Source organism: Eufriesea mexicana, unplaced genomic scaffold (genome assembly GCF_001483705.2).
Source record: "Eufriesea mexicana isolate 0111107269 unplaced genomic scaffold, ASM148370v2 scaffold6940, whole genome shotgun sequence".
Lineage (NCBI taxonomy): Eukaryota > Metazoa > Arthropoda > Insecta > Hymenoptera > Apidae > Eufriesea > Eufriesea mexicana.
The window spans coordinates 181,764-206,056 of NW_016914784.1; the positions used below are offsets into that span (position 1 = coordinate 181,764).

At 52.7% G+C, this 24,293-nt stretch overlaps 1 protein-coding gene across 1 annotated transcript in view; it reads right to left on the minus strand.

Moving 5' to 3' along the window:
* The window catches only part of Kdm3 (Lysine demethylase 3), a 179,613-nt gene that overhangs the window by 130,160 nt on the left and 25,160 nt on the right, over positions 1-24,293 (minus strand). The window contains 5 exon segments of the mRNA XM_017907126.1: positions 14,790-14,878; positions 15,149-15,233; positions 15,958-16,152; positions 19,378-19,491; positions 20,058-20,309. Of these exon segments, the coding sequence (XP_017762615.1) occupies positions 14,790-14,878; positions 15,149-15,233; positions 15,958-16,152; positions 19,378-19,491; positions 20,058-20,309 (735 nt within the window).

Genomic DNA, 24,293 nt, shown 5'->3' on the forward strand with positions numbered 1-24,293 from the left:
CTTTGTTCAACTGGCGCATTTATTACCGTAGATAAACGCGACAGCGTGGACGGTGCTAGAGATAAACGCTGGCACAGCGTTCCATGTACAGGGTGAACCGGATAGAATTGGAATAACCGTCCGAGCGTGGTTGCAAAGGCACCGTGCGATCGTGTCGGAACGTCGAGCATCGACGGATACGCGCGGTTTCGAGGTTATCGTGGCGTGTTTGTCGAACGAACGGGAATGTCGGAGGAAACGGATACAGGAGCGATTTCGCTGGATGAAAACACAGCGGGCAACGGAGCGTCGCGGCGGTGTAAACAGGCCACCAGGTACGCAGCGAGCTACGCGAAGAAGGAAACGAGAAAGAAGGCGGGACGTAGGCGAATTTACGAGCGTGGAAAGGATACGCGGTTGGATTATCGGTCGGTGAATATTCTCCGGGAACAAGCTTCTCCAACGGGGGAAAGAGGCAGACCGCATCGAGAGAAATTAAAAGCCGGTATGGCTCGTGAATATACGAAAAGGCGATCGGGAATTGCCGCCGAAGAGATTTCTCCGATAAGGCAGTTTGAAGCACGCTACGATCCAACTCGAATTTCGTGCCACCACGAACGCGTATTCGCGTTCCATGGGACGAGAGAGAAAGATTATCCATCGATACGAAGGTATTACTTTGCTTAAATATCGCGCGAGACTCGCGGTTAGGGCCAAACGCGAGTACCGCGTGCGAGAGACGTGGTTTGTACGACCAGGACCCGAACGAGTAAACGAGACTGATCTGACCCGTGGTTGATTTTCGCGAATGTGATGGCGCGACTGAGACGTCGGAGCTTAAAATCGTAAGGTAAGGTAAGGTAATGCTATTTCTCGTTGGAAAAAGCGGTGAAAAAAAATGGCGGAACAGGTCGCGACCTCCTCTAGTCGGAGTGCCAGAAAAGAAGACTCCAGCCTGTTTTATTGTGAATCGAGGTTAAAGTCTCTGGCACGGGACCAGGCATTTCACCTAGGCCGTCGCATTCCGGCGGATGCACATGGCCACGCACATTATGTGGCCCTTATGTAGTCCCGTATATGCCTTCCTCGCATACCACGACCACTTCCCCTTGTGTAGCCGCGGCCGCTGATGTACGACTCGTGTACACACAGGCAAGCATTAAAAGGGGAGGCGGTCGTCTACACGGGGGAAGCTCATGAAATAAATAGTTTGCGCCGTCGCTCCGGGCTTTGTGTCGTACTCGCTGCGCCAGTGGCGTAGGTTGCCTCCGATATCCGCACCGAGAATGCGGAATAAGTGGGCCGCCCAAGGAATCCCGGACGACGAAATTATTAATGTCTCGTCGCGACCAGGCTCGTTAGCGATACGCGCGTGTATACGCGCTCGCGATCCGTGGATCGTATCGATCCGCTCGTTACTCGCACGCGAGATCTCTGATCGATTAGCGGGACGAGAGGCAACGATACGGAGCTGGGAGAATTCGTCGGTGAACGAGCTACCGGTTTGCCACGATGATTTATTACGGGTTTTTTTAACGCGCGACATTCGTGCGTTTAACTCGATCGCGATTCCCCGCGACGAGGATAAAAATCGCGACAGCGTAAATACAGCGTGGACGCGAGGGCACGGAAAGTTACGCGAGGCCTCGCGCGTCGAAATCGCTCGTAAACAAGCGGCTGCAAAGCGTGCGAAAGAGAGAAGAACCACGGTGTTATTCGTCGGCACGCATAGATCACCGATAACGATAAACGTAGAGAGCGATGGCGGAAAGCGTGGCGCGACTGTTTGCAACGGACTCGCGTAATGGTCGAAGGATACGCACAGTCTACCAGGCAAAGCGTTACGGTCGCTCACGGATGATCCCATAATGCCATTAACGCACCGTCCAACCTCCGTCGCTACTACCAGTGATATCGTCGCCGCAGGCGGATATAGGCGGATAGCACCTTTTTCCGGCATATGCTAATCTAATTAATGGCTACACGGAAAGTCGAAGCAGTGTGCGCGACGATCGGGTGTGAATGCGTGTGCGTACAAGGGGACAGTCTGGCGTTGCTTAAGTGGTTACCTATGTAACTGGAAAAGATCAGCGCGCAAATGTGCACTGGCGTAGCCGACAGCGGGATAGACCGGGTGGTGTCTGGTTAGTTAACGAGTACCACGGATCACCTTCGATAACGCAACGGCTGAAATCTAAGAGATTCCGCGGAATTTCGCGAGAAAGTCGTGACGAGACTCTCCTTCTACCGGACCATTCAAACCGGAAAAACGATTAAACGTTCACGCCGCATTTTCCGCCGTTTCGCGATACGCAAAGGCGATAGGCAAACTTTTGATCGATATAACGTATGCCGACACGAAGGGTGGCGCGATAAAGCTGGCCAGCTCACTTGTTTACCGATTTTTACCGCCTACCATCGTGGCCAACCGGTTCTCGGGATACCGGTTGCTCTTTCCTGCCTGTAAACTGGTCCACCCATGCTCTCGATCCCCTTCCTTCGGGTATCCTCGCCATTTTACCCTACCCAGAAATCTCCACGAATTTCTTCCTCGCTCTTTTCCTTCCTTTTTCTCGCCTTTCCCCGCCGTCCACGCGTTCCCCGATTCCTCTCCGTGCAATTTCGAATCCGCGATCGATCTATTCGACAACTTTGTCGCTGCAAATTTCGATCGCGTTCCGATAGGGGGGAATCGTCGAGACGCGAATATATCCTCGCGAAAGAAGCATCGCCGATGGAATCTGTTGGTTCTCGAAACAATGGTAGGAAATATGAAAGACGATTCCCATTGAAGAAAGCATTATGCGATCGTGATCGAATTCGCGTAAATGGCGTATCGTTTACGCGACTGTGACATGCGACAGCAGCCACTGTAAGAGAGATACGGTCGACGTGACTCGTTTTATCTATGCGCATACTTGACTCACATACAAGTCAAGTATCTCGGCGAGGTATTGACAGTCAGCAGGGATCCGTCTGTTCGGTTCGCGTACCTTGACGCGCGATAAGTGACAACGACTGATAACAGTCGCGTATTCACGCCCATTAGCACACAGCTATTCGAGGCTGGCTTGCTGGAATCGTGGAAAATTCGCTTTCCTCCGAGCATTACGAACGAACGAATAACGCGCCGATCTCGCGTCCATCTACAGTCGTTTCACCGTTAATAAGCTTCCCCGAGCTTCTCGCCAATTCGACTACCCAGGCGAATTTTCCGCTCGTGAATAATTTTCGGGTAAGTCAGTGTCTGAAGGAGGGATCCGAGAACACGAGCGTCAGACAGGCAATAACGGTCGATTAAATATGACCGAACACGGCTCTATTCGTGGCTGAACGAGTCGAACCGCGTGATTCGAACAGACGACAAACACGGATCGCGTTCGGCGTAGTCGGCAGAAAAATAACCGAGGACCTATTAACGGGAGTGCCTCGTTGAAAAATTCAAAGGAACACGTACGTTAAGAAATAACGGAAGAATAATATTTTAATTCCCACTTAAGAGTCGTCTTCGAAGGAAATTTGATCAAGCCGTTGATAAATTCGTTAGACTTTCGACGCTACTTTTGGACAGGACTCGAAATCGTTACGGTACGATCGATTCGTACCGATTATCGTTGACTCGGGTTGTACGCGTTGCAAATAAGCAGCGAATCCCCGCGAAAGGAAGAAAGGAGGAAGAAAGATGATGGGGAAAAAGGGAAATCGAAGGAAAAATAAAGGGAGAAGGGGAGAGAGAGAGAGAGAGAGAGAGAGAGAGAGAGAGAAAAGAAAGAAAAACTAATCCAGCAAGTGCTGGCGAAAAAGTTTCGTTTCCGTGCTTCTTTGAAAAGTGGCGGCGCGGTTAAATCGAGCCACCCTGTATACGCATTCATGCATAGTACACGCGTTCCCGTCGTTCACAAAGAGTCGCAGACGCGTTTATGTAGACATTCGTACATATGTACGTACGTATGCGCGCGGCGCTCGTCGCTCGTCTCTCGGCACATGGCCGATGTTCTATATATAAGCGCGTTTCTATGTAAGCGGTGTGTGTAACGCCAACGGACCGGCAGATATTCCGATCGATCGTACCGGGTTATCCGACTGCCAACGAGAATTCATTTTCCCTTCCATTCGTCTCTCTTTCTCTCCGAGCTCTCGACTCCCTCCTTCTCCCTCGCTCCCTCGTGCACTCCCTCGTGCACTCGTTCGTGCACCCATACACCCACCCTTTTCGCTCCTTCCATCGCCCTCTTTCGCCGTCTCGCTTTTCTCCCTTCTCTCGCCGCATCGCCCCCTTTCTCTCTCCTCCCTCTCTTTCACTCTCTTTCCTGCACGCGCGTATATAAAGGACCTCCGCACTAGCGTACACTACCGTTCAAAAGTTTCGACGCGCGTGTCAATAAGGAAACTTGTTCCTCGATTTTTCCACCCTCTCTGGCATTCGAAAGATCGATGCTTTTTCTCCGCGCGTACACCTATGTATCAATTAAACTCTTCGTTGCCACGCGGCTCCGTCCGTGTTTACGGACGCTCTCGTTACCACGCTTTTACGTAACTCGTTCGATCCGTGTGTATTCCGTTATTTGTCTCGTAAATTATACGCCATTTTCAACGCCCCGTTTTTCATTCCATCCGTTCTTCCTGCCTTCTTTTCTTTTCTCCTTTTCCTTCCATCGTCACGGTTTAATTCGATTATCGCGAATAACGGATGGTACGAGCGAACAGCGAATATGCCTGGAAACTCCGCGGCGTTTACGCAATTCTCTTTAAACGGACGCGGAAGCGGTACCGTTCTCGAACGACATCTGTTTCCACGAGTTATACACCGGCTTATAAGTTCGCATACATTATCCAGAGGCACGATAAATGCCTGCCGTGTCTCAAGTACACCGACAGTCGACGGACTTTCAAAGTCGTTTCTTTCGAAAGCGAACTTTCATGCGAGAAGTGCCTTTCCTCGCTCGCTTAAACGCCAGCCAACTTTCCACGGTTAGTGTATCTCTCCCACCGCCCAATTCGCGTCCTCTCCCGGTTCCACTTTGCCCCGTGTCGCAACAATTTTCGGGCACGTTAATCGCGTTACACGCGTGTACACGCGTGTGTACGCGTGCACACGGGTCGCGGCGAAAAGGGAAAGCAGAGAAAAGGAAAGGAAGGAAAGGGAAGGAAAAATTAAAGAGAGGGGGCGGAGGATCTCTCGTGGGAAAAAGCGTAGGAAAGAATAATCGAACGGAGCTGTTAGCGAACCGGACGCTTTTATCCTCTCTGTATCCACCCCGTGTATTTTCCGGTGTCTTTTCCGCAAAACTGCTTTCCCCACCTCGATGTTTATGCTCTTAAACTTGTCTCGAGATCGATCAGCGGCGAACGTGCGCGGAGAATCGGAGCACGGTTAAACCGAAAGAGTATCGAGGATTAAAATTCGAAGGGATCCGACGAGTGGAACGATTTCCGGAAATCCCAAACGCACGTACGTAACACGCACCAACGATTTTCCTTCGGTGTCGAAGGAAATGCGCTGGTGCGCGCGCGCGCGCGCACGCTCGACTAATTACGAATTCCCATTGTTTAACAACCGTGACGCGGCAGACATACAACGCGACGTTTTGATATTCCACGCAACGATGGTATGATAATTATCGCGACGATTAGAGACCGTTGGTCTGGTTTCGACGTAAAAGGAAAAGTTTTTCGGGCGGTTTTCGACGCACGAAAAGCTAGGAGAGACAAAGCGATAAACCGGCGAGCAACTAACACCGAGAGCGCGTAGAATCACGTTCTATTTTCCGAGCAGCTTGATAAGGAAATCGTATTAAATCCGCCATTAAAGGCGGAGGTGGCAATCAGAGTGAATCTTTAGCGATGGAACACTTACGTCTCGTGGCGCTGGAGCCGTGGAATTGAAACCAGTTCGAGCCGGTCACCGTGCTGCACGTTTATCCATGAAAAATGGCCGTCCGTCGCGCTTGACTTTCACTTTACTTCACACAGCACACAATCATTCATCGAGCGCCGGAATTAGAATGAAAATCGCGCGTGACGCGTCACGAGAAACCGATATGTAGGTATACGCGTACACGCGTATATATATATATATATATATATACGTATAGGATAGGTAGGTGCGTAGATATAAATATGGTTGGGTATATAGAGCACCGACTTTCACGATTCTACGGGTGGTTAAAATCCTGCGTTCGAGAGAGAGACGACACTGTAACGATCATTGGCCGATGTCCACTCAGGTCGGGGGCGGCTGGTGGTTGGAAACGGAGCTGGCGAAATCGATCGAACGATTCTCGGTTACGACCCTCGCATATCGATAGGTTGCTCGATCTCTCGGCAGGCGATGCGACGACACCGAGATATTTAACGAGAGCGGCAAAGCCCTCGAAATACTCGACGATTCCGAACGCGTTTAGCTCTCGGAAGCTCGGTAAATCGAGCCCGAAATAATTGGTAAATTCCGTTTAGAACGTGGTTCGGACGGTGTATCGTAGTCGCTTAGAAACGCGGCATCGTTAGGGAGCACTGCGTCTGGGAATGTTGCCAATTCGAGGCGCATTTCACTCGCGACTCGCATCTATCGCGTAAATCACAATTTCTTTCACGCGCGTCTCGGAAAAGATTTATCGCGATTCGAAAGCACAGACACACACCGTTTTCAACACGAGCCGAATAACTTTGAATTCCAGCGTGAAAGCATTCGCGTCAAATATGGCTGGCTAGGAGTCGAGACGAGCGCTCCGACTCGACACACAAGTGTGTCAAACTCGACAAGGGGAGCAGCAGCGAGGTTAAATCGGGACGGTGGAACAAAACCCTCGACTCCGGTGGAATATACCTCAGCCCCCGCCCATCCTCGTCCGCGCGTCCGACCAACCGAACCGGTGAATTTTCCCAAACTCTATTCCACCACGCACTCTATACGGCGGGTTCGGCTCTCTTTCTCTCCGCGTTCGCGTGCCAAGGACGCGTAGCAAACTTCACGGCAAACCCACCGCGAATCGTCGATTCTTTTCTCGCTCCAGCTCCGACGGCCTTCGCGATTCTACCGTCTATCACCTTTGTCCCTTCTTTTCCTCTTTTCCTCTTTTTCCCCCTATCTCTCCTTCCTTCCTTCCTTCCTTCCTTCCTTCCTTCCTGCCTTCCGTCCTTCCTTCTGGATTTCACTCGATCCTTCCTTTCCTGGCGGTTTTTGCGCACCCTCTCCTCGTATTTCTGAACCAGCGTGAACAACACTTCCTATTTCCGGTTATTACTCGGAACCAGAGAAAAAAATCACGGAACCAACGGATAAACGCCGGCACGAAAGCGTCACTACCCGTACGCGCCGATACGACACGACGGCAACAATAGAAAATCTTCGGGGTGGGGTAAGCGGCGAGGGTGGGGGCACGTTCACCCTCGAGACGACGACGGCAAGTCGACAAGTGTAGAGACAAAAGCGCGCAGACGACCAGACACGAACTGCGATACGCGCGGCCCGCAGTGCTGCCGTCTACTGGTGCTCCGTGAGCTTCGTGGAATCGTCTCCCCCACTACGTCTCTGCCCCCGGCTCCGGCTACGGCTCCCGCTACGGCTCCCTGCCCCCGACCCGCCGCGCACCGACGACCGATCGCCAGATCCGCCACTCCCTCCTCGCGCTGCCTGCCCCTGCCAACCTTCCTTGCCGGACCACCTTTCCCCTCCCGACCCCCTTTGCCGTTGTCTCCCGGTCCAACCTTCCCATCCTACCCCGCCCGCCCCGCCGCCGCGTCGCCCGCCGCCGCGCCGCTGCGCCCTTCTCCCTTATCCGTTGCCACGACCCCTATCTCGAGACCCTAGGCAACGACGAGCAGCCAGCCGCCTTCGAAAACCGGCAGCGTCACGCGAGCCACGATAATATTGCAAACGTGGCTCGTTGATGCATACCCGATAAACTGTCGGCCCGACTCTCTTCCTCCTTCTCCTCCCGACCCCTTCGCCCTCTCTCGCTTTCTCTTTCCGCCGAGGCGACTCGTTTCGTCGTTATCTTCTTCGCTTTCCCGCCCCCGTTTACCCTGCCCCGCTCTGCTCTACTCCTCCGACGAGACGTTTCGGTAAACGAATTTTAACCGGCCGCTCTTAACAACCGGCGTACTCTCGTTCTCGTTTCCGAACACATCGTACACTGTCAGCGCGTACTCGCACGCCGATTCTTCCCGATACGCGACGCCTCCCTCGATCGACGGATATATCTCGATAACGTTCGAACGGTATTCGAAAATGTCCAACCTCGTCATTATCCGCGATCGTTCCCGACGTGTTTACCAACGTCCTTGCTCGATTCCTCGCGTCGATCAGACTATGAATTCAACGCCACCATTTGACAGTATAATTTTCCGCAGCGAGGAAACGTCGCGATCGTTTGCATAATGCCGTGCTCGCGATCGAATTGGACCGAAGATTTATTAAGCCCTCCTTCTCTTCGTCGTGAAACCAAGAAGACGAGGGAGGAAGGGAAAGAGAGTGAGTGAGAGGGGGAGAGTGGAAAAAAGCGGTAGAATCTTTTGTGCTTGGCTCGGCGCGATCTCACGGATCGATGGTATCTGGAGCAAGTTCGCATCGGTCGGGCTCGAACGGGCGCGTCTCCTGTCGAGTCTCTCTACCCCTGTGTGAGAGTACCTTCGCTAATTTCACCGTGGCGTGTACGTGAACAGAAGCCGAGATTGTACGCGGAAACCCATTGTGAGTCGGCGAACCGTGAACGAAATGGCTACCTTTACGCTTTGCCGGTTACAGCTACGCGGAATTTATTGGCAATCGATAGCGTTCAGGAGCGTGTGCCCTGCTCTTTTCACGCGGCGCGACGCCCGGCTCCACGCCGAGCCACGCCGACGAGCTTCTCGTTCGTTCCGAGGGAATTCCTCTGGCTCCGATTCGGAATTTCGCACGCGTACCGATCTCTCTTTCCCGCCGATTCCACCGATTCCACCGGCCGACGATCCAACGATTCGACCACGACGACCACGACGAAAAAGACGAAGACGAAAAGGACGATTCGATCGAGGAAGAAAGTTCGAGTCGAACGATAAATAAAACGGCGCGTTGAACGAGCAGACGAGAGAGAGAGAGAGAGAGAGAGAGAGAGAGAGAGACCGCTATGCATAGACGATGAAAACGCGGAAGGTAGGGCGAACAAGTCACGGAGCGTGGCGGCTTTATTTATGAGGCTTACAAAGTATCGATCCGGCACGTCATTCGGGAGTAGTTCGGCCAGCCGGGAACTTTGTTGTTGGGAACTGAAAGTTTCTAAGCGGGGAAAACTCCAGCACAAACAGGTGGAACGGGCGATGAAGGCCTTCTGGCGCCAGCCAATGCTACGTGCTTCTGTCTGTGTGCGTGCGTACGCGTTACCCACACACGGTCCAAAGGCCGCTGCACGAGACACACCAACGTGGAACGTACACGTGCAACCGAACCCTCCGCGCGTTAACAATATTGAGAGAGTCGGCGCGAGGGAGGGGCCACAAACAACCCTCTCTCCGCCGCGAGAGATTCAAGGAGAAATTGCCAGGGTCAACCCCATCTATCGCGAGATGCTGCGGAATAAACGATCCCGAGCCCTGCGATACCGGCCTCCGCCGTGGTGCTCTCTTCGCCAATAACCCAGAGTTCGCGAAAAGGGAGGAACGACTGCCGCGTTTCCGTATACCGATCGTTCCTACCCGACGCGATTTCGTCGAGCCGACATATCCAGCCGTAATTTATTACCCGGATTCGAAAGATCTATCCGTAGGTACCGAACCAAAGGCACCGTTCCGTTTAATGGGAAACTGTTAATTAGAGATGCTCGGGAAATGATAGGCGTTTGGGAACGTAAATATAATTGCTGGATAATTCATGGGGCGCGGAAACGAAATTCTCCGGAATACTTCGAGCTGAATAATTTATTCGAGAACGCGTGCTCGAGGGTGGGCACCCCCCCTTTTTCCGCCCTTGTATCGGCGGAATTTAACGAATTCCTTTTTACCCTCTTTTTTCGCCCTTTTTTTTCCATCGGAGTAATAATTCGATCTTTGCAGGGGTCAGTCGCCTCTCTCTCGCGGGGTCCCCCGCGATTAAACTTTCATGAAACTTCCGATGCAAATTTAATTACCGCGAAATTGAGTAGCGCACAAAGGAACGAAGCATCGTGGAGCGTTTGATCGAATGGAGAAATTCCAGGGCGAGGAGAAGGCGATATATACACGTATGCGCATATTCGATTCGCTTGGAAACGGTAATCGAGCGAGCAACGGATTCGCTTAAAAATGTCAGACGTCGGTCTATGTATACGCTGATCGAACGAATCGATACGATCCACCGAATCCGCTCTCGTGTCGGACGGGTAACGGCGCTATCGCTAAGCGGAAGTATTTCCGTCGATACGGAATAAATGGGAAAGCTAGCCGGGTACCTGGACAGGCTCGTTAACGATTCATAGCCCCTAGAATGCATCGTTCGCGTGTTTCCACGATGACTAGGCGCCCCGATGAACGCGGGAGCGCGTATATATCGCGGTGCAGCAGACTCGAACGTAAAACGGAATAAAATAAGGGCCGGGAGAGGACCGAGTCGCTTCTTCGTTTCGTCCGACCACGAGAACGCCGAAATCACGCGAGTTATACACGCGCGCACGCGAGGGACGCGTAGTTTAAAAGCCTAGACACGGGATGCAAAGTTACCGGAATTCCGGATAGTCGGGGAACGAAATTCGCCAATTTGTAGGCTGATGTTTTGCGTTAGCTCCGGCCGGGCAGGGATGTGTTTCGCGCCAACCACCAGCCGCCCCCACTATCCTTGCCCCCACCAGCCTGACCTGCCCGAGAATCAATACAGCTACCGACCGCCGCCCCAACCCCATCCAGCCAGCCACCCGTGCCCCACCTACTTTCCACGCTACGCACCCCCTTTTGCCATTCTCGAGTGCCGATTCCCATTCTGGGTTCGCAGCTTCAGCCCGACTTCCATCCACCCCGTTCTCCGTGTTCCGCGACCCTCGCCACTCTCCGCGTTTCTCTTTCTGCCACTCTAACCCCCAGGCCTGCATTCTCCCCTCCCTCGCGCCACCTCCCCTTCCGTTTCATTCTCATCCAGCGTCGCCGATCTCTCTCCCTCGCCACCCGTATCCAACGGTATCCCGCTTCGCCCCCCCCCCCCCCCCGCCGCGCTCGCCACCGACCAACCAACCCCTCCCGTCCGCGCTTCCTCCCACGTGCCACGAGGAGAGGTCGTTTTCTTTCGGCTGCCGGTGCAGACTCGGCCAACCACCCCTATTGGCTGAACGACTCTTTAAAGCGGCTAGATATCCCAGGCGCAGGTATAAAGATGAGACGAGGCCGATGAAAATGGCAGAGGAACCTCGAGACGGGGAACGGCGAAAGGGGTGCGCAGAGGATCGAACCAAGGCAGAAACAAGAGGAAGTTTACGAGTCGAACATACCAGGTGAACTTGAGCGAGTCCCGGAGCGAGGGAGATTGGCGGCCGGCCAACCCCCTCGTCGGCTGGGGTGTTTGCCCGATATTTACATTCGAATGAATCGCTCTGTCCACCGAGGGTATTTCGAGTTTCGGCCGTTGCGACGTCTGGCTTGGTGCTGGCATTCGTTTGGATTGTTAATTGAGCTCGACGCGCGTACCGGCGAATCGATGCTCGTCGATGAAGAGAGAAAAAAGAACGCGCGCGCGCGCGCGCGTCTGTGTTCTCTATATACCTGCGATACGCGTACACGTACGCGCGTATTACCTCGTCGAGGACGTCGAATCGCGTTAACGAACTCGCGAAAATCGAGATAATCGCTATCAGTCTCTGCCGGTCTGACCTTGCACGCAGGTTTCTTCTCACCTCTGAACGCCGACTCCCCCTTTGTCTGGTGTTCTCGATTAGAAAAGCAGGTGCGACCGGTTCGCGGGGCCCTAACCTCGGGTTTCCGCTCGATTCGAAGGGGACGCGTTTAATCCACGACTCGAGCAGCGAGGCTACTTTATAAAGAAGCTGTTGACACGTTTAACGAGAAACGCGAGGAACGAGATGTGCCTCGTGGAGGGAAAGATTGCTCACCTGCCCGCAACCCCTTCCTCGCCTACGAGAATGCGAGAGAGTTCCTTCGCGGGACTCGGTATCGCTGAGGATCCCATAGCGGATCGGGAAACGGAAGACGGAAGCGCGAGGGAAGATGGTACCGTTATTCGTCGGGTGACGAACATCCAGACACGGTTCGTTTCTTCTGCTGTTTAATAAGCAACGCGGATGAAACGCGTCCGGCTATACCGCGAGCGCTGGTTGGAATTTTGTCGCGACGGCCGAAAAGTATAATCGAGCGCGCGTCCGATGATTTCTTCACCGCGGATAAGCGTGTTTACCGGATAAACGTCTCGGCTTTATCTGGCGCTTCGCTCGGGGCGATAGGAGGAAATATGAATGAACGTCTGGCGGACAAAGCGTTCGTACGGGAGAGACGGGCAAGGAGCAAAAGAAGAAATTCCGTGGAACGTTCGAAAGGCAAGAGTTCGTTCGCAGTGCAGTCTTTAAAGTGGCTCTAATGGCCATTTCCAAGAAGCGTCTCGAAACTGGAGAGCAAGTTCCATTACGAGCAAGCAGTCTCCGGCTTAATCCCTTTCGGCGAGTTTTCGAACTCGTATAAGCCAGCTCGGAACTTGCCGACTTAGGGCTGTCGACCCAAGTATCCCGCGAGTCACGAATTCCGCCAACTTTGCACGCAGTCTTCCAGCCAGCTTCTAGATTCGACGAATTCCAGTCTCGCAACGCGGGACCAACGCGCCAACTGTTAGCTCGAGGATAGGTTTGCATGCGCGAGATCGAGAGCGAGAGAGTAATTTTCGGAGCTGCTTTCGCGGGAATTCAAACGAACGAACGAACGAACGAACGAACGAACGGTCGACGTAATCGCCGAAGCTCGGCCGAATAGATTTCGCGGGAAGAAAATGATTTATGGAACAGCCGGTTGTCGAGGTGGGGGGTTTTTCTCGCATTAACGAGACTGTAAGGTCGACGGATACAGAGAAAATTCCGAGTTCTTCGTACAAGTTCTCCTCTCGCGTGGCACGAGGAAATTTCAAAGAAGGAATAACTCTTCCCACGGACGCCACTGTACCGAGAGTGCAACTCCGGCGACGTCGGATTCCAAACTTTCGGAGAATTACTCGCTAACGATAGAAAGTTCCGGGTCGTCGAAACGTCGTCCCGGGAACAGGGCAACCGGGGTTAACGCTTCGGTCTTGTCGCCGTGCCGAGACACCGAGAGCAACTTTCAGGAAAAAGAGGAAAAGAAGGAAAAAGGGGGCTCGCGATTACCATTCGCAAACCTCGCTTTCATCCCCGATCGATCGATCGATCGATCGGATCTCCGCCCTGATACGGGATCACAGATGCGATTATTCGACCAGGAAAAGTAATTAATTTACTCGCGACTCGTCCACCCGGCAGGGACATACCCGCTCCGCGAGTGAACGCGTAACGAAGCAAAAGTCCGTTAAAGACGAGCAACGCGGTTAAAAAGGGGGAGATTCGAAATGGCCAGTGACGGAGATTGTCCTTTCGAAGGGGCCGTCTGGTATGTTCGATTACTGTCTCGCCAGGAAATCGAGCGAAGAGAACACGAAGAAGGTGGGGCAATCGTGTTCGCGACGAACGGAAGTCGGCCGCCAAGGTAGCAACGGACTCTATTCCCGATTCCTGAAAGCTCGAGGGTGCCGCAAACACGACTTTATTGATTTCCCGCGTTAAAGGGAAGCAGTTGGTTCGCATACAGAGTCACGTGGCTTCGCCAAATGTCTTCCCTTCCATCTCGCCTATTTATTTTCCCTTCGTTTACCATCTCTCTCTCTCTCTCTCCCTCTCTCTTTCCTCCGAACCGCGAGATTTACCACGATTCGTGCCTTATCTCGCGCATGCCGATATATATATATATATCGTGTATATGCGCGTGTATATTCAGTGTGGATGGAAAAAATAAAAATACCACGGAAACGATGTCACGGCAATGAGCGATAAGGTGATAACACGTGGTGCGATAGGTTGAAAGTTACATTGCTCATTATCTCGCAGGTGCGAAAGTGGTGCCCAAGGACGAAAGAATTTTCAAGCCGTGTACGTGGCAAACTTGTTTACTCGTCGAACGACTTTTATCCTGCTGTACGCGCCAACTCGGTTTCATCGATTTTTGTCGACCGATGATTAGTGGAGAAGCGAGCAGAGGCAAGGAACAAAGGTTCGTCTGTCGAGAAGACACATTTTCCTCGGTGACTCTATCGTTTGTCGGTCGAATAAACTCCACTCGAGCGACTCTAGAGCGAACAGAGGGGAGCTATCTTTACAGGAGCTACATGTTTACTCGCACGAGGTTATCGCGCTGTTCGATTCGTGACTCGAGACCCTCTGTGCCTCCCTCGTCGATGAAAGTTACGGACGCGATGTCACGATCTCGGACAGGTATTAATCGAGCTAACGGTACCACGAGTCATCTTGTCGCGGTCTTTCCAAACGTTTCCGTACCATCTGCCACGGAATCGTGCAATCTCCGAGGATTTTGCGAAACGCGCTAAACCATCTCGTTGGAAAGAATCTCGCGTAAACGATCCGACTCTCGCCTGGTCCCGCGCCTCCCACGGGATCGAGAGTTTACTTTACGCGACTGGATCGCGAGGGCGTAACAAAGTATAGAGGTTTGCAGGTTTCGCTTTTGAACGGAGTCGAACGTGCAGCGTGTGAAACGAAAAACGCGCTATGACGCGTCGTCCCTGCCGTTTATTATCGCAAACTACATAGCGATTTAATAATAGAACGGAATTGAATTTCACTCACCACAACAAGCGCGTGCGTCAGAGCAGTCGATGACCTCGACCTCCTCGGTGTCATGCCGACGACCTCGCCTCTCATGATGCTCTCGACGACTGCAGAAAAAGGAACGAGTTAAAATTGACACGGTGTTCCATCTCGGTTTTTTCCTTCTTCGCGAAAGAGTTATCTTCCCTCGATAAAAAACCATGGCACTTTTTCAAGAATTCGATTCAAGACGAGGTACACACGGGTATACCGCGAACGGGCTGGTTAAAAATACCGAGACGGAAAAATCGGCTCGACTCTCTGTCCCCCGAACAGATTCGCCGAGATATTCGCGTTTTCGCGCGAGTATTTATAGCCAGTGTCAGTTGCGGACTCACCTCCGTCGCCAATCAGCCGCATTTGTACTAAGCTGGGGTCCTCGTTGTGATCCTCGAGAACCGTGTCATCGGTGACGGTCAAGTCCTGAAATTGCATCGCAACGAGCGTGAACAAAGCCATCGAAACGGTTTCCATTCTTTTTTTGCACACAGATTTTCAACGATCGATCACGCGCGTTACGTTAAACACGCGAATAGGAATTTATCAGAGGTAACCGGCATCGATCGATCCACGCCTATATTCGTCGAGTTTCGTATAAACGCGGCGAACTCGAAATTCCTTTTGGAGCGAGGCCACGACGACGAGTGACGCGTCGTTGACAAGGAAAGCATCTTTCATTTTCGCGTCGACTGCGAAACTCGCTCGAGGGCATCGATTGAAACGTTAGACTACTTCCGAACAGCGATAAATCTTTTTCCCGAGCAATTTATAATTCTGGCAGGCAGATGTTTGCTACTCTCCAGCGAGAGAAAGAGAGATAGAGAGAGAGAGAGAGAGAGAGAGAGAGAGCTCTCGGAACGAGCTGGCGTATCTGCCAATTTAAGGATCAAAGATTGTCCCGGTCGATCGACTAACGTCTCGTTAAGTTGAGACGATCGCGGTGATCCCCGTGGACGAGCTTGACCGATCGGCGATGCCGGATCTTGCGTAACCCACGACAAAGGACTGGATGTGGTGGAAAGTGAAAGTTTCTTTATTTATTCGAGCGTCGAACGGCGAACATTCGGCGATCGATTAACCGGTGGTTAGACCGGTAGGCAGGGGATAGAAGGCGAAAGGGAAGAGGAATTCGGAGAGACGAGCTCACCTTGGTTGACTCGTTGTAACCAACGATGACGGCAGTGTACCATTGCGTGGTGCCCTCGGCCCGATAAACCTCGACCCTGAAGCCAACTAGAACGCTCGGCGTGGTCAGCAAAATTCTCTGTCCGTCCTGCATCTCTGCCCAACGCCTGACAGCGCTTGCCCAGGGCACCGAGCCCTTCGTCAGCTCCCAGTCCTGCTGCAAAAACAAGGATCGGTTGAAGCCTCGTTACGGGGCCTGATCGAGACAGGATCGATCGAGGGGGGACAGCGTTATGCGCGTGTATCGCCCTTCCCTTTAAATTAGTTCGTTCGGTTAACCCGGTTGCTCCGGTTACGCGGAGGCAGGAAAGTATCCAGCGTCTTTCGGAGGAGAACGAGGAGACGAAAGAGACGTCAGAGCCTCGGCATCGATCGTTTTCTACCAATAAATCCAGCTTCCTTTAGGCGGTATCCGATACGATACTTGGTCGCGTAATTGGGTGATTAATTCTTCTCTGCCGGCGATTCATTACGCGTCCACGCCTCGCCGACGAGGCGAATCCGATCTCGGTGAAATCGATTTTTTCGCTTTCGTTCGTTCCAACGAACGGGGAAGAAAAAGGGAAGAAAAAGGGAAGAAAAAGGGAAGAATCGGAACGTCGCGAGGACGAATAATCATCGGAAGGAAGCCACGTGGAAATCGTGAAACACGGGGAGTACGTAACGATTCGGACCCTCTGAAAGTTTAGCGACAGACTCGTTTCAGCGAGATTTTTGCCCGCCGATATTCTCACGAATACGAATTACACGCGTCCGTCGAGGAAGCGTTGCGTCAACGTCTCGTTACGTCATGATCGAGCCGTTACGTCAGATGCGTTGCGCAATCACGGCGCGAGGCACGACGGTGATGCACGATAATGGTAGTAATATAACGGCAATTATAACGCTATTACCGAAGCGTCGAGAGCACTTAACAATCGCCACGACGCTCCCCGACGATTTGCCCGACGTTCCACGTAATATCACCACCGAGCCACCGAATCAACGTCGTTTCTACGCGAAACCCTGTTCCCATTATCGCGACTCGACGTTTATCAACCGCGGGAACGGCTTTTCTTTCTTAAAATCGCCAACCGCTTCGCGCTCGTCCGCGCTAATATCCGAGAATATTTTCGATTTGACGAAAAAAGGAAGAAAACGGACGATCGTTCAGTCGACGCGTCGATCGGATAGCAAAAGCTGAATCGAAGGGATCTAGGAAGAGGACGAAGAGAGTGAGAAGAAAAAGAAGGAGGAGAAGAAGAAGAAGGAGAAGAAGGAGAAGAAGAAGAAGAAGAAGAAGAGGAGGAAAGGTAAGAGGCGAATGCCGTGTCGCGGGGTTTATCAAGGACCGTTAGGCAAAACGGGAATATGTTGGCGCCTCGCGTTGGCCGTTCTCCAACGTTCGCCGATGTTGGTGCACGCGCGGTGTCGACACGAGTCACCAAACCGGCAGCTGCCAGGGAAACAAGAGCAAAGCGACTCGGAAGCTTCACGCGAGCCGCCAACGAATCCACGTGATCGCTTCTTTCCGGGCGTACGTGTCGGCGCGTCTACACGGCCCCCTCGGTATGCGTGTTGCTAGCTATGCGCCTCGAAACACCCGGCAGAAAGAACCCGTTGCATTTATAGTTCAGGGTCAGCAGACTCTTCGCTCTTTTGCGGTCCAGCCCGGCCGACCAATTCCGAGCTACCGAGACTCCGCTTCTACTCCACCCTCTTTTTCTCTTTCTTTCCACCTTTCTTCTTCGCTGCACAGCCTCCGTCCTTCGGCTCTTTTTCCTTTCGCCCCTTTTTCACCAGCTGCGCTTCTATCCCATTGTCGTTTCCTCCTTTTCCTTTTTCCTCTCCGTCGCATCCGTTGCGCCCTTCTTCCCCCGCTCTTTTCCTCCTTTTCGCTTTATTTCCTCCAAACATTCCTACGTCTTCTTGCTCCTTTTCCTTTCCCGCTTTCTTCTTTCGCTCGCCACTCATCTCCCCCGTTCTTTCCTCCTCCTCTTTTTTTTTTTTTTTTTTTTTTTTTTTTTATCGCCGAGGAGCGAAGGAAAAGTGCAGCTGCGGCTATCAGAAATCGATAATCGAACGCGCAGCCAGCGATGGCCAAGCACGAGCGATTTCCACTGACCCCGATGTCGCACGGTGAAATTATTTCTGCCCTATCGGGCTAATTCTTTTTTTCTTCTATTTTTGCGCGTAACGCGGTGAAGTTCAACTGTCGGCTCACGGGTTTATTTTATCCACCACGCGCTAACTTTTCCCTATTTATTTACTTCTTGACCTTCGCCACGATCGTGGGAAGGAAGAGGAAGGAATTGGTTGCGATCCAAACGGCGCGGAAGATAAGATCGCGGCGCGTGTCTGCGCCGATCTGGAACACTAGGGCCATCGAACGAGACGCGCCATTTTCCCCATCGAGTGGAACTAATTCCACGGTAATCGTCTTTAACGCGTAACCGGGCAAGATCGGGACACGAAACTGCGGTGCAGTTGATCCTGACCACGGGTCTTCCGTGAAACTTCTCTCGCCGCACGTGAACGACTCGCGCGATTCGTGGGGAACCGGGGAAAACTTTTAACGGTAAAAGTTCCGCTAGTTTAATTACTTGGAAACAATTCCCCGCATCCGCGACCGCCCGTTCGAACGTAAAAACTTTTCAAGCACGCTCGGCCGCCATCCCTGTGTCGGATAGAATGCACCCGCTCTGATCGATTTATCGTTTCTCATCGGTGTTTCTTGCCGGGACGAGCAGCATCTTAAAATACGATCGATCGATCCCGCGAAGCGGAGGCAGGGGGGAGAACGCGTACGTCTAACCGAGTGTACGAATTCGCGAGGTTAAAAATCGTCGGAGGGAGAAGGGAAAAGTCCGAGAAAGGGTGGAAAGCGCGAGGACACGGTTTCTAATCCAACGGGTCTCGGAATTACCGCGGTGACCCTGGATGACCTAAAGGCGATATTCGGTCACCAGTCGAGATCGGGATCCCTCGAAAGATTACTCGCAGTCACGGCAACGGTTCCCCGAGGGCTGTCTGATAGGTCAATAGCCTCGGAACTTGCTTCCAAGTTTCCTCGGCGCTCTAACGAAGTAAGTTTCCAGTTGCGAAGTGGCTCGGTCGGTTTAGGAAACTTGCGTGGCACTTAATCGGCCAAGGATCCTAGCGCGCCTTATCGGTGAAATATGACAAGAGAGCGAGAGAAAGAGAAAGAGAAAGAGAGAGAGAAAAATAAAATCCAGCCACGTTATAACGAATTTAACATCCGTCCGATTAATCAGCGTCGACGTTTCGACGATGGAGGGTAAAATTTCCTCGCGACGTGGAAATTCATCGCAGCCATGGAGAAAATCAGGGGGGAGGGGCTGGGTGAGGAGGAGATGAGAGAATGAAGCATTATAATACTCACGGTAAACGGCTTCAGCTTGGAGTAATCGACGAAATCCAGCCTTCGATCTTGCATGAATTCGAGAGGCATCGCGTCTTCCGGTAACTCTGCACGCGCCACCAGGGGGTAAAACGTCTGCAAGTGAGTTTCAATTGAACCACGATTAATTCGAAATGTCCCATATCCTGGGATAAAATCGATGGGACCGAGGTACCGAGATATACGAATTATCGAATCGGAAGCGATCCGCGCACGTTGCAGGGGTTTAATCCGAATCGCGTCTGAGACGCGGAGAGAGGACGAACCGGTGATGCTCCGTGACGGAGTAACGCGACAGACGATTTAAAGTTCCGGCTAATTACGACTAAATCTCGCGCGGAGCGAGATGGTACGCGAGATGGAACGCGAGATGGAACGATCGCGTCGGATCCGCTGCTCGATGCATCGAACATCGGCGAGATCGCGGACCCTCGGTGCACGTAAACTCCTGGATATTTGGGAATTGCATCGAGACGCGTGGGAATGGAGGGCGCTTCGACCTGACGAGGCCTGATGAGCGAAACGTCCCGATGGTTGATGTCGCGGCGCGAAGAGTCGGTTAATCGATAAAGCTAAAGGGGAAAGGAGGGCAAAGCGAGGGGTGGCGATGGCAGAAGCTGTGATGGTAGGTAGCGATGAAACGAAGGACAAGGCGCACTTACTAGAGCCGGCCAGGCAACCGTGTTCGCGACAGCAGTGGCACCCCTCAGGGGTTTCCCGTTGATACGATGATGGTGGTGGTTATTATTCGCGTGATTGTGGTGATCGATGGCGATGAGGCTGGCATGCCTGGGGTCAGGTCGCTCGGCCCAATATAGACCCTTTTCCACTAAGAAGAACGAGAACACTGCGTCCCTGTGCGGCGATAGCCATTCTCTTCTTTGCCACTCTACGTCGTCGTATTCTACGAGGATCTGCAAGAAAGACGTTCGTTCATGTTGCGCGTTTCTCCAACACCAGGGTTCGATGACACTGCCCGTCTACCGCCGTTCAATCGCGCTTTGTTCCCCGCTCAGTCCAACGCATCGCAAAGTCTGCCGCGTATTCCGCCTTCGCGAACCTTGTCCTTTCGACCTCGTTTTTTCCGTTCAACGCCTATCTCTTCTAATCGTGCGCGCGCGCTACCCGGCGTCTAAAACTGACCTTTCTACGTTTTAAAGTTCTCCGTTTCGCGATAAAGCCAACTTTTACCGCGTGTCTGTTATCCGCGCGAATCTTAGATATCGCGACCGAGTCGTCGTCGTTCCTCCGTGTCCCTGTGGCGAGACGGGGGGGGGAGGAGAAAGGGAAAAAGTGAAAAACAAGCGACAGGAGGGGAAAAGTGGGAGACGAGAGGCGTGAAACAGAGGCTCGATATTGGCCGATTAACGATATCCATTATTCATAAATCACGAGCAACAGCGGCGATAAAGGGGTGATCGAGGGGGGACGGGGGACGGGGGGGAATTCTCACGGTCGGTTTACTCTCCGGGTCTTCGTTAACGCGATAAATTCGACGCGAGGGAACAGCGACGAGCGAGCGATCGCTAATCGAAGGTCGGCCTGTGCGTCGCCTAATAAACGCGATCACTGTGCCGAGCAAGCCGGTGAAAGTGACAACCCGTCTTTCCACGATTTTCAAACGCGTCGAAACAGCCGATCGCGATCTTCCCTCCAGTCGACGCGCGATTTAACGGGGATCAATCGGAGCAATCGTTCGCCGTTCGTTCGTCGTTCGTTTGCTCGACTTTACGAGCGCGAGCAAGCCTGCCACGATCCACCCGTTCCTCCCATCAAGCGCAACGAACTCGAAGCACACGCGTGACCCGTTGCGGTCGTGGCGCGTCAGCCAATTAATACATAAATCAACATTAATCGGCGCTGCTAGGTCGCCGAGGCCGGCGCTTGTACCCATGTTTTTCGAAAGGGTTCCACGCTTTATACGGCCAACCGTCTCTTCGAGTTTCACGTTCTTTTTGCACCGGCTATATCCGCGCGAAATGTCCCACCTACCATGCGACAATGTCCGATGTTTATACGACGATGATACATCGTGATACCGAGTAAAATTGCGGAACGCCAGTGACAGGTCGTACATCCCGCTTCTCGCGCTCTCCTTCCTCCCGTTCGCGTTCGCTTTACAAAAGTCGTTGGAAAAACCCAGCTCGGAATATTTCTCGTCCGAAAACGTTACTCGGAAAAGATTCCGGTAAACGAAATTCAAACGTGTCCAATTTTCCATTTTCCATTTTCGAGTATTTCTCCTCGAATCCTTCCACTGATCGTTCAACCATCCTTTTAACCGGTTTCTCTACCGGCGTATGCAACGGTGTTGTTCTCCGTTTTCAAAACAATTCCGCGGGAGCCATTGTACGAATAACGGGGGAAATAAATAGGAGGCGCGTAACATCGGCGGAGAAACGAGTAACTGGTTTCGTTATCCGGAGGAGGTAGGAAAGAAAAGCGGTCGGGAGGCAGGGAAAATAAATCTTTCGTATGCCCTTGATTTTATCGAATACACACGGTCATACGAATGTCCGCTAAAAGCGCGGGGAAAACGAGGTCCGGGAGTTGGACATTCGTCCGCCAGGCGGCGATACCTGTCGGAGTGGGGATCAGCAATGGCCGCCGCGAGGGAGAAGCTCCGCCTCCGCGGGACATCGCGGCACCGCCCGATTCCGTTGCTGGGGCAACCGGCCGTCGGCCATTTTGTTCCCGTGACCTACCGCAACGGTCTCCTGCTACACACGCGAACCTTCCCCTCCCCACGCGCCGCCAACTTCGACCACGATTCATCTCGCGCCCCCACCTACGCGCGTCGCGCGCCGCGCCGTCGCGGTCCGTTTCGCGTTCCCCTCGTTCCGACTCACGGACCGAAAGGGAACGATGCACACGCGTGTTGTGTCGTCGTCGTCGTCGTCGTCGTCGTCGTCGTTCCCTCCAGCCAACGAGATATTCGTCTTCCTTTTTCTTCCCTCGTATTTCCCCACGATATTTCGTCTCCGCGGCAATTTGACCGTGCAATTTCATCGGCTCTGTTTCTTCCTTTTATCGAGAATTTCTTCCCGGCGTCTCTCGCGGCGAAAGAAGCAAAAGGAGACACGGGAGGAGAGAAAAAGTTGGACAGAAAACAGGCTGGACTGCATCTGCATTTTATTCCGGCCACTTCCCGATCAGATACCCGCGATGGAACACACCGGTGCCCCGTTCCCTCGGCGTTTTTAAACCGAATCCGAAACGAGGGCCATTGGCCAACTTCCTTCGTACCTTTCGTGACTCTAATCGCTATCGTTTCCACCTTCCAGCAGCGTGACAACGGCCAGAGGCGTGGAAAAAAGTCGCGTTGTCCGGAGATTCTAGAGCGTAGATAGCCGACACGATTCTACCTGCTCGGCGGTAACGCTTGGCTATTTTTTCTAGCCAATTATTTCCGTCGACCGGGCTCGAATTACGTATTTAAATAACCCTAGGTCGGAGGGAGAGAAAGAGAGGGAGGAAAGAAAAGGAGAAAATTCGAATCTAAATTGGAAAAGTTTAAAATAGCGTAGCGCGCGTTACGAGCGTTTCGACGAGTGGAGGCGTCGGTTAGATAGGTATTCCAAGGTCACTGGCAACATTTTTAAACCGTGTATCACGCGTCTGTTTATGCGAGTTTATTTTAACGGCAAGGAGAGCGGGAACAATGACCCGCGTGGCGCGAATCGTTCAAGGTCGTTAAAGGACACGGCGAAAACTCGCGACGAGCCTCAGCGTAGGTACCCCCCCTGGAAATCCGGCGGGGGTCCGCGGGATGAAAGACGTTAGAACCGCGCGTTTTAAGTCGATCAACAGACGCGTAAATCATCGGAACAGCTGTACACGAAGCACGTACTCGGACGTGTCCCGCTACACGCATCCACGCATGCCCCGATCCACGGAAGAATGAACGATAGTTGGAAGAAGGAGCAAGCAGGATGACGTGTCCCGCTACGGTCCACGGGTTAACAATCGCGAGCGGAGTTGGCGCGGGCAGAGCGGAGCGTAATGGCGCGAAGAATTTCGACGGTGGGGAAAACACTGGCACACGGTCGGTCCATAGTCGGAATCTCGAGTGGAATCGAATGGAATCGAATAGAAAAGAACGAACCCCGTGTGCCTCGATGGCTCGTTGCGCAAGCTCCAATTAAGGATTACGTTAAATGCAGCTCTCTAGTTACGTGCGCGCTCTTCGATCATTTCACGCTTACGTTCACTTTTACGGTGCCCTTTCGCGACCCACGGGCTTCCTTCGGTTTTTGCAACGCGTGCCCGATAATTAACACGGAACTTGTTCGCTATCCCGGTAAATACCGTTATTTACGGGCTTTCTCGTCGTTTAGCAAATTCCTCGATTACCCCCGGTGCCGTATTTACGCGACGCAACCAAGGAACGAAGGAAGGAAGGAAGGAAGGAAGGAAGGAAGGAAGGAAGGAAGGAAAAATCGATGGCGCGATAAGCGGGTGCGCGAGAGGAAGAGAAAAGAGAGACAGAATGATGGTTCGATTCCTTCGCGACCCCGGACAAACTTTCCCAAGAGTTCGAACTTTTGAAATGGGAAAATGGGGCGAAAGAGGGGAAGAATAGGGTGACGTTGGTTGGAAAATAGGAACGCGAGGAAAGTTGGTTGGCTGCGAGAAACAGGTCGGCATATTCCACTTGCGTGCAACGCAGTTTCAAAGGGAGGTCTGCGTCATCGCGATATGTACGTCTGTCGATCGAATATCGGATCGACTGGCGGGAAATAGTGGAAACGAGAGCACGGGAACGACCGAGTCTCGTCTCTGCCCCACTGTCCGAGCACGAAGAAAACGAACGCGGTTCTCTTACGCACGTTCGAATACCCGCGTAACTCGAGCTCGGGCGAAAGATCGGAAAAGAAGAAAGAAGCGAAAGAGGAGAA